General features: G+C 55.3%; 3 protein-coding genes across 3 annotated transcripts; 2 read left to right on the top strand and 1 right to left on the bottom strand.

Annotated features, from left to right (window-relative positions):
• Positions 1 to 96: 96 nt before the first annotated feature.
• Positions 97 to 889, top strand: SPBR_00956 (uncharacterized protein; the record flags this gene model as incomplete). The annotated part of the gene is made up of 3 exons (XM_040759275.1): positions 97 to 494; positions 581 to 731; positions 815 to 889. The coding sequence occupies 3 exons, from the start codon at positions 97 to 99 to the stop codon at positions 887 to 889; spliced, it is 624 nt and encodes a 207-aa protein (XP_040618368.1).
• A 1,969-nt stretch (positions 890 to 2,858) lies between these two features.
• SPBR_00019 (ankyrin repeat protein) lies at positions 2,859 to 8,719 on the top strand (the record flags this gene model as incomplete). The annotated part of the gene is made up of 7 exons (XM_040758340.1): positions 2,859 to 4,092; positions 4,162 to 4,226; positions 4,287 to 4,433; positions 4,492 to 6,299; positions 6,366 to 6,747; positions 6,830 to 7,457; positions 7,503 to 8,719. The coding sequence occupies 7 exons, from the start codon at positions 2,859 to 2,861 to the stop codon at positions 8,717 to 8,719; spliced, it is 5,481 nt and encodes a 1,826-aa protein (XP_040618367.1).
• Positions 8,720 to 9,336: 617 nt separating this feature from the next.
• On the bottom strand, positions 9,337 to 11,250 carry SPBR_00380 (uncharacterized protein; the record flags this gene model as incomplete). Its single annotated transcript, XM_040758699.1, has 1 exon — positions 9,337 to 11,250. The coding sequence occupies one exon, from the start codon at positions 11,248 to 11,250 to the stop codon at positions 9,337 to 9,339; it is 1,914 nt and encodes a 637-aa protein (XP_040618366.1).
• Positions 11,251 to 14,197: the final 2,947 nt, after the last annotated feature.

Below are 14,197 nucleotides of genomic sequence, written 5' to 3'. Positions count from 1 at the left end.
CAAGACGACCCAGCCCGCCGACAGCAAGCGCTACTGAGTTCCTTCGTATTGCGAGATCGACTGTTCGTTCTTTTGCCTGTCTCGTTTTCATTCCTCATGCAACGTCGCCGGCAGACACCGCAGAACAACACAGCGCCATTTTCGTCGCCATCGACCTCGACGTCGCATTCTGGAACCGCCGGCTTCCCACAGCAGAGACAGAGCCAGAGACAGAGGCAGTCCTCGACGGGCACACAACCCCCGACCTCGTTGATGAACAGCGGCATCGAACTACGCGATCGATCCGCCCGAGCCGACCGATCCGCCGCCCACGGCACCAGCAGCAGCATCAGCAGCCGGCAAGGGCTCTACCAGCGCACCTCTTCCGCCGCCGCCGCGTCGTCTGCGTCCAACTACGCCTCCTACCAGGCACCGTCCCTCCACGCCCAGCCGCCCGTCTCCGACACAATTTTCATCATGAAGCCGCTCGTGGGCGCGATTCAGGCATGGTCCTGGTGAGTTTCTCTTGCTGCGAGAGGGCGGAAGTAGCTACAGGAAAACGAAACATGGCAGCGATACGCAAATGATGCTAACTGCCCAGCGTCGTCATCTCCGTCTTCGCCATCCTGATCCTGTCAATCATGGGCCTGCTCTTCCGGGCCAACCACCACGAGATGGTCGGTGGCGTCGACGATCCCGAGAACGGCCCCGAGGTCGCTGCCACGATCTTTGTTGCGGTGCTGGTCTATGCCGTATGTTGTTTTCGTTTCCGCCTCCAGCCGCATCTCGCCATCTCTCGTTGGCTGAAACGTTGCTAACTCACCCATCTCTCCAGGGCTTCCTCGTGTTCTGCGGTCTCCAAGGACTGCTGCACCTACGCGAAAACCGGCGAGGGGCGATTGCGCTGTAACGACCCACGCGTGTGTGTATATAAAGCTGGAGTCGGAGAGAGCCTCCTGGATCAGGATGGAATTGGGGTCGGGACCGGGATCGGGACCGGGAATATCTGAGAACAGTTGAGGGCACCGTCGACGCCCTCCCATGGAGACCATCCCACACAGAGTTCGCATGGCCTGAAAGCCCGGCTCCTCATATGATCTCTTCCGTGGATCCGTGCCATCGTGTCCGCGGTTACTACGTGCCATATTTTGCTTTGTTTTGCCTGTTTTGCGTTCTGTTTTTCTGTTTTCTCTTTCTCATGGTTTTCATCTTGCATGCTATTCATCCGCATGCCGTTTGTCTGTTGTCGGGCATCGGTGTTTTGTCCTGTCTCCTTTTTTGGCAGCTGTATATTTACAAATAGATGTATCCCGTCGTCGCCGCCATCATCGACGCCGAGTCGGGTAAAAATGCACCCATGTTGTGCCTTGCAAAGAATAGACTGCAAAGTCTCCATGAAACTCAACGCTGCTGGCATTTGCACCAAAGCCACAGCTAGGACTTGTCGTCGTCCCAACTCGCGAGGCATATTCCGCCGTAGCCTCCACTCTCCACGCAAAGTTCGACAACATACATGTACGAGGGAGTGACGACGATGTGACGCTTTAGTATCGAGGCTCCACCTCTGCTGCCTGCACTGCCTGAAAGCCCCAGCTCTCTGACAGGTCAAGTCGTTCTAAAGATCCAATCAGCCGCCGAGGCGCCGCCTCCGCGCCGCGCGAAACAAAATGAGCCAAGTGAGGAACCAGAGCCACGCTGCGCGTTGTTAACTTTCTGCTGGTTCCACAGCCGTACGAATTCACATCATCATGGTCTTCCTTTGAAGAGCGTCGTGTAGCACTTTCGAAAAATAGCACAATTTATCTAATTTGAGTCAATTGGGCATGCCGTTTCTGGACTGCTGCCTGCACGTGATGCTGTTCCAACACCGGGGCACAGGCAGCAGACCCCCTCCTGTAAATCGGAAGCCGGATTGTGGAAGGAAGTGGTGAGGTGCTGTTCCGTGAACAAACACAAGAGGAAAGTGCGACGCGAGCTTTTTTTTGGCACATTCTACACAAGACAAAGACAAAGAAAAAAAAATTAAAAAGTAAATAATATTGGCTGTTCCTTCTTGAAAGTTCAGCTAGCCGCGCTTTCCCCTTTCACGATGAAAGCTCCAGAAGGATCACTTTCAAGCTGGGAGTGGTGGGGTGCTCTTTCCGCCCAGGCCTTGATCTGCCTAACGGCTCCGAGACGACATTCGAAGGAATCAGATGGCAAAGAGGGAAAGTGCAAACGCCAACATAGTCACGAACTACACATGTCCTTCTCCCCCCTACTTTAGCTCCCATTTCTTCATCTTTGCCGGGATCCATTCTGACCGCTTGTCCTCTTAATCCAATGACCTCGCCTCTCTTCCCTCGTCTAGGCTGCAGCGTCCCCTGTTCCCAGCATATCACGGCTCAGAAGGGGGTTCGATCCGCTTCATCGACACTGGTGAGATTCTCGAGAAGTATATATTTGTCCTGGCCGCCAGCTCAATTCCTGTTGTGTCTTGGTGCACACTGTCATCGGTGAGTTTAAACATCTTTGCAACATCTTTACCAAATCATTTGCTTGTTTCTACCACACGGCATTGCGTCAGAGTCTTGCCTTTCGCCATACTTTTGTGTTTCTTGTCCCAATTGGCTCGCCTTCTTGTCTTTTCTTTTGAAATATAAAATTAAAAATATACATAAACTTCAAAAACAGCAGCTCCTTTATCTTCGTCTACCTCTTCCCCGCTCCTCGGATCACCCCGTTCACTTCTTATTTGCATTTGCAGTCTGTTTTGTTGACATTGCCGTTCCAGAGCTGCTTTCTTATCGAACATCAAACAAACGTCGTTGCCTTTACCTCCGCACCCCCTTGCACGTTCTATCATCAGACACTTCCATTCTTCTCCTCTAAAATCAAGCATGATGCCGTTCCTTCAGCTGCCGCCCATCCCGGCGCCGCATGCCGAGCTACCGAGCTATCTTGAGCAGCACCCAGACAAGCCCATGACAGAGCTGTTTGAGCCTTACCGCAAATATGAGGCCAGAGTGCGCGAGCTGTATGCCCAAGAGCCCGGCCACCCGGTGCTCGTGGACCCGCATGTCAATGTGCTGCCGCTCTTCACGGAGGACACGCCCAAGCTGCAGATTCGGGCCCGTGATACGAATGCCGAGCCGGAAGACCTGAAGGCCAAGTACATCATGTCTCTGCCCAAGGAGAACCGCAGGGCCAACGGCTCCCCGGCTGTTGTGCCGTCCATTGAGGCCTTCCAGGGCAACTTTGCGGTCTTCTCCGAGTCGTCGCTAGCCGACATTGGTTGGGAGAATGTCGTGGCTGCTGGCTCGTCCGTCGTCAACTGCCTGTTGCCCGTGCCGGACGAGTTCAGCAAGTCTCGTCGGTCGCTGCGCGAGTACTACCACGAAAAATTCTGCCCGGCGTCCGACGTCGATCTGTTCCTCTACGGCTTGACGGAAGAGCAGGCTATCGAGAAGATCAAGGAGATCGAGGCCGGCATCCGCGACTCCATCTTGGCCGAGACGACCACGGTCCGCACCAAACACGCCATCACCATCTGCAGCGAGTACCCGACCCGCCACGTGCAGATTGTCCTGCGCATTTACAAGTCAGTGTCCGAAATCCTGGCTGGTTTCGACATTGACAGCTCTAGTGCCGCCTACGATGGCAAACAGGTCTACTGCACGCCGCGTGCCCTGCAATCGTACATGACCCAGATCAACCATATCGATCTGACACGCCGCAGCCCGTCGTACGAGAACCGTCTATCCAAGTACAGCCACCGCAACTTTGAGGTGTTCTGGGGCGACCTCGACCGCTCACGCGTCGACCCGACAATCTTTGAGCGCAGCTTCAACCGCACGCTCGGCCTGGCACGTCTTCTTGTGCTGGAGCGTCTACCCACAGCTGACTCGCGCCAGTCGTATGCCACGAAGCGCCGCCAGGAGCGTGGCCGGCCGCCACTGTACAATTCCCACTATCTCCACGGCAAACTCGGCAATATCAAGGACCAGCACGAGGACGAGGTCGCCGAGTGGGTCACTCCGGACGACGTCAACAACTATGATACATTTGTCCTTCCGTATGGCCGAAAGTACCATGCGAAGCGCATCGAGAAGCTGTGCTACACGCGCGACCTTCGTGAGTTTTGACCATATGCTACAGTACCAGTACCAACTGCTCGCGAACCATTCGATTGACCTCATCCAGTTTTGAACGCAGAGTGGAATCAGAAGAAGGACCGTGAGGTCTATCTTCACAGACACCCCGCCTTTGTGAGTGATACTTTGCAGGGCGATAGACTGCGCCTGACACGCATGTGCTGACTACCGCAGTTCGGTCGTGCTGAGGATGTCATGGAAGACTGCTGCTGTTTCTGCCCCAAGCCGCAGACAGACAGGGAGAAGGAGGTTGCAGAGGAGGAAAGCAAGACGTACATCTCTGGCAAGATCTCTTTCGTGACCGATGACCCAGGCCGGCAGGTACGCTTCCAACCGCAGAAACGGACATATTTTCATCACTCACACTAACCTCTCAAAGCAAATCGGTTCTTTCAATCCCCTGACAGACAATGATTGGACCGAGATGGCCTATGTTGGCAACACGGCCCGTCTCTGCCAGGCCATCATTGACGGCGACCTGGAGCATGTCGAGGACTGGCTGGCTCAGGATGGCGTGGACCCCAACAGACGCGACCACACCGGCCGCACACCCCTCCACCTGGCCGTCATGACGTCCTCCCCTGCCATTGTCAAGAAACTGGTCGATCACGGTGCTCGACTCATTTCCCGCGTCGCTGACGGCAGAACTGCTCTCCATCTGGCGGCTCAGCGTGGTAGTATCGAGATCGTCAAGATTCTCATGGACAAGAGCACTGAGAACGAGGCGGAAGAAGATGAAAAGCAGAACCAGCGCCGCAAGGCCAAACTGGCTGCTGACGCCGAGAAGAAGATGAAGAAGGGCGAAGAGTCTGAGGGTGAGCACACCGATTCAGAGGAGGAGGAAGACGTGGACGATGACAACTCTGATGGCGAGCTCATCGACGACGAGGTGTCTGACGACGGCGTACACTCCGTAACCACCGCCTCCTTTGTCAAGGTCAAGAGCAAGGACAAACAGGACCTTGGTGGCGACGCTGCGCTGAACGATGCCGACGATGAACCCGACTTCTACGACGTCAACGTCATTGCGTGGGACCGCCCCTGCTCCGCCCTCCACTTTGCCATCATCAACGGCCACGATGAGGTCGTGAAGCTGCTCTGCCAGGAGTACGGCGCCGATGTTTTGCTACCCGTCAAGTTGCTCAACTCCTACAACCAACAGCCCTCCTCGGCCATCCTTACTCTGGCCCTTGGCTTGGCTCTCCCTGTCGACAAGGCCAAGTCCATGACCGCCACACTACTCAGGCTAGGCGCGACTTGCGCACAGGCCGACCTCAACGGCATCACGGCTTTCCACAGATTTGTTGAACATACCGACATGGATCTTGTGCAGCAGCTGATGGATCTCGACAAGACAGGCGCCCCCGTTGCCATGAATAGCCTCTCCTTCCAGTCTGCCTGGTATTCGGCCAGCCCTCTGCTGTGCGCCATTGCGTCGGGCAATGTCCGTATGGCTCTCAAGCTGCTCGAAAATGGTGTCCCGCCTCAGATCGACTTCGATACCTGGCTCAAGTATGCGAAGGCATCGACTGCCTTTGGCAACAATCTCAGCTCCTTTGAAGAGAACAACAAAACCTTTAACATGCGCTTCGAGCAGCCTTTGATTGTCGCTCTACGGTCGTCCAATCCGAAGATTGCCCTCGAGCTTCTCGAACGCGGCGCGGACCCGGACACCAAGACCAAGGACGGACACGCCAAAGACCACCAACGGTGGATGTCCCGGTTATCAACGGTCGATAATGCACTGGCCCTTGTCCGCGGTTCCCTGAAAGCTCTTCGCGGCTACAAGAACGAAACTCCCAAGCAGAGCACGCTCCTCGAGGTGTCTGGAAACCCTGAAAAGTTTTTGGCCACTTTGTCCAAGGATAGTTGGATGTACGTGGCAGCACTGTGCGACCTGAAAAAGGCCATGAAGGATGTGGTCAACATTATCAAGAAGCATGACGATGCTCTCGCAAAGGTCCACCAGCTCGATGGCGAGGAGAAGAAGAAGGCTGCCATCAAGGATATGATTGCGACCTTGGAGAAGATCGAGGCCAAGATACTGGAAACAACTCGCCAGCCGCGTGTCTACGAGAACAAGGTCCCACCGGTCGAGTCCACCAAGGACTACAACTACGCGTTTGTGCCGGAGTTTTTCGGCGTCAATGATGTCACCTATAGCCGCCGTTGTGGCTATGTCCAGCTGTATGTTCTCCTCATCCCCGATGCTTCTTTTCACTTTTCGATTCTGTCATTACTGACTCTAAATAGATTCGAGGCTGCGTGGAACGGCGACTTGGCCACCATTAAGCAGCTCACGCTTGGTAGCTGGGGTGAGAACAAGTCCCAGAAGCCTCTGACTATCACCGTCAACGACGCACAGAGTAACAACGCCTTCTCGCTGGCTTTCCTGCGCGGCCACTACAAGGTCGCTACAGCCATTCTGGAAATTACCCAGGCGCAGTACTCCTCGGATGTGAAGCAGAGGGTCAGCTACGAGATGAAAGAAGAGACGGACGACGAGGACACCAGCATGAACAGCGACAGCGAGTACGAAGAGGACGAGACCGGCACGTACCGCATCATTGTCGACAACGACCAGTTCACCATTGACAACATTGGCGAGGTGAATATGCAGGTTAAGGGCACCGTTGTAAGTTGCGCCGCCTTCCATTTTCTTTTGCGCAAGTCTTTTGTTTGGCCTTTCCCTTTGTCTCTAACCCACACGAATTTAGACACCACTTGACCTGCTGGCCAAGTCTGTCGCAACATTTACCGTTCGAGACGGTAAGGTTACCGACTACAAGATTTCCAGTGGATCGCTGTTTGAGTTTGTCTTCCAGCAGAACGACCGGCGGGGCTTCGAGTTCCTCCTCGATACGGCCACCCACTTTGCTACCCAGACGAAGGAAGGCAACTCCCGCAGCAGCTACTACAACTTTCCCATCAGCGACTTCCGTGCGGCCGTGACCAGTGGTCGTGTCGAGATGCTAGCCGAGGTGATCAAACGCACCGGCGCCGGCCTTCCCCTCGAGGAGATGGTGAAGGACTCAGGCATCAAGATTGAGGAGCCGCCCGAGTACTACCAGGGCCTGACGGTCTATGGTAAGAAGCGGAGCGACTGGGCCGAGGCCGGGCGCAAGACGGTGACGCGCTCGACCGGCATGACAGATTCGCCCCTCCTGTTCGCCGCAGAGGCGGGCTGTCTGGAATCCATCGAGTGGTTCCTCAGCGATGCTCCTTTGCGGTGCTACCTCGAGTTCACCGCATCCAAGGCTGCGCGGGACGACAAGCGCTTGACACACCTGAGCCAAGCGCCTGGTGGCTTCGAGGGTGCCATTTCGCGCTGGCTGACGAAGAACAGTGCGTTTTCTCATTCCTTTAATATTCCTCTCCTTTTGATGATAGCTGTGATACTGACCTGGAGTCAAGGTGACCTTGCACTCAACAAAGCCATGGCATGTCCCGACGCTCAGAAAGCTCTCCCCGTCATCAAGTATCTCCTCAAAGTCGCACCCGACAGCATCTCGGCTGGAGGCGAGGACCGTATGACCCCCCTTTTGTCGGCCGTGAGGTTCGGCCATCTCGAAGCCGTTAAGATCCTTGTTGATAGTGGCGCCGACCAGTCCAAACGCCATGAGACGACATACGCGAACTTGCTACACGTGGCCCTCTTTGAGAGCCCCAAGGCGCCGGAGCTCAAGAGGCTGCTGGATATTCTGGGCAAGGACGCCGTTGACGGCATGTTCTGCGAGCGCACCCACCACGCCTCTTGGAGCGAGAGCCGCACGCCCCTACATGCGTGGCTGGAGCGGACGCTATCGAGCGGCTACAATGTTCAATACGGCCCCGCCAACGACTACGGAAGCGATGAAGAGGTGATTGCCGTGATGCGACTTCTCCTCTCGCGCTCGGGTGGCCGCGAACTGAATATCATTGACAGTGCAGGCGATACGGTGATGCACATGCTCGCCCGGAAGCAAAAGAACCCCAACTTTATGTTGGCGCTGCTCGAAGCCATCCCGCGCGAGCTTGCCATCAGCCTCCTATACCGCGAGAACGCGGTTGGTGCAACGCCGCTCGAGGTCGCCCAAGACGTGTTCTTGGCATCGTTTGTCACAGAGCGGCGCGAGAATACCAGAATGTTCGATCTCACGGTGAACAAGTGGCCCTCGGCGAAGGCCGAGGAGTTTACAGCAGTGGTGTACGAGGGCCGCGAGCAGGCGCCCATACCGACGCGCATAACGACGAACAAGCCCGAGGCGTTGAAGCGGGCAGAAGAAACCTTGACTGCGGTGAACAGGTTCCTTCGGGGCGAGAAGGGCAAGCGCCGACTGGTCAGCCTTCACGAAGCCAACGACGTGGCCAGGCGGGTCGGCCACGGGTACCAGAACCAGCGGTATCCGGTGAAACTCGTCCAGCCGGCATCGGACACAGAGGAGGGCAAGAGCGGCCTGAGCGGACAGAATGGCGGTCGCACTGAGAAAGTCGACCCGATGCGTCTGGCCTTCCACCCTTACAGTGCACTTACCTGTCATACCACGTGGCGGACTCCGAACAAGGACAAGGAGGAGGGCCGTATTGATGCCGAAGTTGATGCGCTGATCGCCAAATTTCTTTTGTAATTTGTTGTTTTGATATTTAACAGTCACATTTGGTTCTTGGCAGATTCTGATTTATACGCAGTTCAAGTTTAAATATTCATTATATGCATATTTGGCTATTTGGTCATGGGTCAGTCTGGTTTAGTGCTTTTTCACAGAGTGGTAAAAAAATAAGGGTACCAAAAAAGGAAAAGAAAAGAAAAGCACAAACATGACAAGAAGCAGTCAAAAATATATGTACCAAGAAAAGGTGTAAGTGGAAATAGGGGCCAAGAAGAGAAGAAAAACAGAAGAAGACATCCAGAAACGGTATACAAAATGAGTGGCTCGCTCATGCGTCTGGCTGGTTGTAATATGAAGGATATGAAAGTGAAGAAAGTAATGGGGTAGAAACGCCAGGAAATATGCCGAGATGGTAAGTAAATAACGTGAAAAGGAACAAAAAAAAGAATAGGGTATAAATGTGTCGGGCGACAGATTCATGTAGAAGTGTAGTCCCATAGAAAAGTAGTAAGAAGGATGGGTGGAAAAGAAAAAGAAAAGAGGAAATGCAGGCTATGTTTGGAAATATGCAAGAAAAAACAGTGCAACAAGAAATGCGGCTGTAGTTGAGACAAATCTGTAGCGGCGAGGCTCCTCTAAACAACCTCGGACGCAATCTCTTCGCGCACTTTTCGGCACCACTGGTAAATTGCATCTTCAAAAACAGGCCAAACGTCTGGCCGGCTGTTGCAGGCGACCGCCAGGGCGTCGATCTTGAAGAACACCTCCCACCGCAGCTCGGCCGCCTTGACCCAGTACCGAAGGTTGTCGGCGGCCCGGTAAGGCTTTTGCGTGTCGGCATGGAAGGTGGGGATGGCACCGAAACGCCGCCGTGACTTGCGCACAGCGCAGTTGTGCAGCTGGATCAGGCACACCCCGTTCTGCATATGCTGCAGGAAAGGCGTTGGTGCCGCGGGCATCGTCGGCGTAGTTGGCGTCGTCGGTGTCGTCGGCGTGGCGTCGTCTGCAGGGGTGGCAAGCGCAGGTGCAGCACTGCTTCGGTCCATCGGCGTCCACTCGGGCAAAACGGTGTCGATCTTGTCTTCGGGTGCGGATCCACTGGCGAGGATCGACTGCAAAAAGGCGCGCTCCCGTGCGTAAGCACGGGCCGGGTCGGTGGCGGCATCTGCAGGCCAGTCGGCATCTTTCAGCCAGGTCCAGCTGGCCTGCTCCGCCTGCTCTGCTGCCACCATGGCGTCCTCACGGTCTAGCATGGTATACAGACTGCTGATCCAAGAGTCCATGGCGCGGATCTCTTCGGTGCGAACGCCGCCCGAAAAGTTGCGTGTGGCCATGCGCTTCAGGACGTCCATGACGGCCAGCAGCTCCGAACGCACCTCGCGCTCCGACTTGATAGCATCGAGACGGTCAGGGTTCTCGTGGCTCGTATAGTACACTTTTGCAGCGCGGATGGCCAGCGTGATGACATCGAGAATGTGCATGCCCTGGATCTCGTACCAGCTTGTTGCGGCGGCCTTGGCTTGGGCGGTCTCGGCGTTTGGCTGTCTGGCTGGTGACGACGGCGCAGAAGACACTGGCGTGGCAGGCGCGTTTGCATTGGTCTTGGCCTCCCGTGCTTCGGCGAGCGCCTTGGACGCACTGTCGAGCGAGTTTTTGAGGTCAGTCCGCAGCTCCATGAGGGTGGGCGGCTTCGGTAGTGGCTTCTCGCGGTACATGTAGGTGCTGACAGTCGGCGGCAGCATCACAGCCGGGTCTGCCCCTTCAAAGTCCTCGGGGTACCAGTCGTCGCTGAAGGTTTCTTCAACGGGCGACTCCACTATCATGCCGTGGTTCGCGCCGCCGTGTGCACCAAGATCGGGGCTGCTTCCCATGGATGCGTACGACGAGTCGACGTCCGACTGGGCGGCGAGCCCACCGGTGGAGCCATCCGACGGCTGGATGAGCATGGACTGGGCCCGAGGGGTCAGGTAGCTGGTTGTGCCTTCCAACTGTGACAGATCAAACGTCCGGGCCTTGCCCCCGCGACGCTTCCTCTCGAGCTGGCCCTTGAGGTCGAGCAGTCCTGTTCGGGCAAAGTAGTGCTGCAAGTGGGCAATGCTGCCGAGGCTCAGCACGCTCTCGCGCGAGCGGGCACTGGCAGCAAAGTCGGTGCCTTGTGGCCGCATGTACCCGCGGCGTTTGGTGGCCCGCTGTTCTCCCGGGTTGCCGCTTGCGGTGGTATTTGAGCTCGATGTGATTGTGCTCGCCACGGAGAGGCGATTGGGGTTGGACGCAGAGGAGGCCGACAACGACATGGCCGAATAGCTTCCCGACGAGTGGCGGCTAAAGGCAGACGACGAGGCATCGCTGCCTAGAGAATCACGGGCCCCGAAACCGCTGGACAGCAGCGACGAAGCGTCCGTGGTGGCGGATCCGTGGGACATGGACGAGGCAGTCGATAGAGAGCGCAGTGCCTCTGCCGCCCCGTCCTGCTTGATAGCGAGCGTTGGGACGGTATCAGGCGACGGCGACGAGGGCCGGCAGATGGTTGGTGGCGCCGGGGTGGCCATGGCGAACGACGGCACGTCGTGCAACGTGGAGCGTAAAGAACCGAAGACGTGAGGTTCTGCTGGAACAGAAGGGGCAGTTTATGGCGCCCTGGTATTGTGTATCGGTATGGCTATATGCAGAAGGGATAGGAGGCACTCAGACCGTGTACGTCGTAGTGTACGTCGTGGACAAGGTACAAAGCAAAGCTCAAAGTGAAGCTCGAAAGAGGGAAAGTCGGCTTTCGGCAGAAAACGCGAAAGACGAGAGACGCGAGCAGAATCAGTATCTTGCGGCGTGCGCCGTACGGATAGGCGGCGAGCGAGCTTTGGGAAAAGGGGAACCAGGGCCCGAATGCAACGGTGGCGAGGGGCAGGATGGATTCGTGTAAAGTAGAGAGGCGTGGTGCGTGGGCGCGCAGTCGTGCAGGCGTGCAGGCGTGTAGGCGTGCTCCGTAATTAAAATGAGCTCCGTTTGGTGGTTCTGGGGTTGGCTTTTCGTGTTTTTCCTCCTGTTTGCAGGGTATTACGACGTATGAGTCCGCGACCCTGTTCTTTGTCTTCTTTCTATTTCGGTTCCAACCGTACAACGTAAGATATATCTCGTTCAGTATCTGCTGTTTGACGATCCGGATGATTGTCGACGTAGTTCACTCTGCTGTCTTTGTTGACTCTTGATAAGCTCCGTTGGTCGTTGACGAATGACTGGCCGGAGTACTCGTAGGATGTTGGCGAGTTGGTGCTAGCTAAAATTGCACCAGCCAGGGTACGGAGCAGTGTTCGAGAGCCAAGGGCCGAACGTTGTCAGAGGGCTACAGAGCGAGATGTAGAAAGTTGACGATGGAGAGAAGTGAAGCGCAAATGGTGTCGATATGATAGGAAAGAGGGGATGACCGTCTGGGGAAGGAAGGGAATTAAGAACAAGACAGTGGGACAACAACAACAAAAACACAACGATTGGCGAGGAAGGTGCGACGACAGAGCCATGCACTGGCGATGCCTTCCTAACTGGGCGCCCACCTTCTTTACTTGTGACGCCATGTCAGGGGTTTGTTTTGACCAGTGCTGTTCCGGTTGGCGAAGGCCGACTGCGCTGGAAGGCGCTGGCCGACGGCTACTAGTGGGTGTTGACAGCTAGGTAAGAATACTTGTTGAGGAATCTGATGGGAATTGCTGGAGAAACGGGGGATTGCAGGGCAACAGGCAGTTGGTATTTAACTTGTATGCTGTATTTTATACACTAAGTAAGCAGGAAAGATACAGAGCACTGCCGCACTTTACGTACAAGCGCCTTCTGTGCCTTCCAGCGGCCGTTCCGTCTAAACAGCCGCTAGTCGCCCGCTAATGAGTAGCTGCGGCACAGAGCGCCCAGTTCCGTGGAGAACAGGTGGGCCTAAAACGACACGCTAAACCAAATGAAGAAGCAAATTCAGTGCATAGGCAGTTGGCTGCTGCTGGCCGTCATAAAGTCGCAAGTTCAGGGCGCGACACTCTGCCTCTTCCTGGCAACAAATTACATTGCACTCAATGTTTCCTGGCTGTCTGGGGTCTGTTGTTTTTGATAGGCATGACACAAGAAGTAGCACAAGCTGTCGTTCCCACGGAGACGTAGTGGCGGAAATGGCATTTTTCCCAGTTGAAGTAAAAGTTCTCAATGAAGGACGACACTGTGAAGAAAAGTCCTCAAACTGACACTCGATAGCTGGTGTCACAATGAAAGCTGGCATGCGAATACAAGCTGTGGACAAAGCTTGGGTACATGGTAGCATCCCAGGCTTGCGGAAGGACTTCCGAAACGGAGGGTTCAGCTGAGGCCAGCCGGCAATATGCACTACGAGAATAGACACTGTTCGTTGATATGTATAGGGGCCACGGCATACAACGTATAACATACGCATACGACATATATCGCGGCCAGTTCGATAAGTAGGATATTAATACCGTCTGGGAACAAATTGGATCACATTGGCTGCCGGCAGCGTGAAAGGGTGTGTGTCTTGCCAGAATCCGTACCTGCATGTGCGTGCATGCGTGCAGGAGTGCAGGCGTGCATGGCGTTGAAAGCCGGCACTGGCCACGAGGACTGTCCTGTTTCGATTCTGTGTGAAGCTGGCCGGCAACTTTATGCACTGCGGCACGGAAGAGTGGGAGTAGACAGAAAATGCGTGGGACGGGAGAGTCATCAAAAGAAGGGGAAAGAATGTCATCTGTCTGCCAGTTAAGGGAGTACTTCGTACCAACATTGCTGTGTCTCTTCCTTCCCATGCCACTCGGCTGCCAAGGCGTGAGAACCTGCCCCTAGACCCAAAGAGGTCCCTTTCATCAAATCAGTCGCCACTTTTGGACTTGGCCTGTGCTCTGTCTCACGCAGTGGACGTGATCGGCACGGTTCCCTGCGGAGCCTGGACGGGTTGTATTCCAGACCCAGAAGGAAATTGCAGGTGTTTGGGGACACGTTCTGTCGGGGGACTTGGGCGTTCGACGGGTTGGAGCGAAGGCGTACATGTACATGTATTGAGCTCGTTCCAAACTTTGATGCTGGTCTGTGCTTCCTTTGTTCCTCACTGGCACTCCATAGAACCAGAGTACGGAGCCACAACGTCGTACTCATAGAAATAATAGGCTCGACCCAAGAAACGAGAGAGTGGGGGCGGTTGCAGTGCCGGGACGAGCGTCTGTTCGCAGAGATTGCAGAGAAGATGAGAAGTGAGTGGATGTCAGGCGAAGCCGCATTCGTTCAGTCCGCCGTCTTTTGCGAAATCGCATTTACCCCTTGGTCACTTTGTCCTTGTGGTTCTTGTGGTCCTTGTGGTCCGTATGTACGTCGTATCTCTCATTTCTCCCTTCCATGAGGTCCAGCGTTGCTGTTCTTCTGCACTTGACTTGTGCTAAGAACCGGCTAAGACCCTCCTCCCTTCTCCATTGCCTTCAATGTCCTCGGTCCTTATGTCGTACTTGTGTCGCTGTAATA

The sequence above is a fragment of the Sporothrix brasiliensis genome (assembly GCF_000820605.1).
Source record: "Sporothrix brasiliensis 5110 chromosome Unknown Cont19, whole genome shotgun sequence".
NCBI classification, from domain to species: Eukaryota; Fungi; Ascomycota; class Sordariomycetes; order Ophiostomatales; family Ophiostomataceae; genus Sporothrix; species Sporothrix brasiliensis.
The sequence above is the reverse complement of the archived record's forward strand: the minus strand, read 5'-3'. Positions and strand labels throughout refer to the sequence as shown.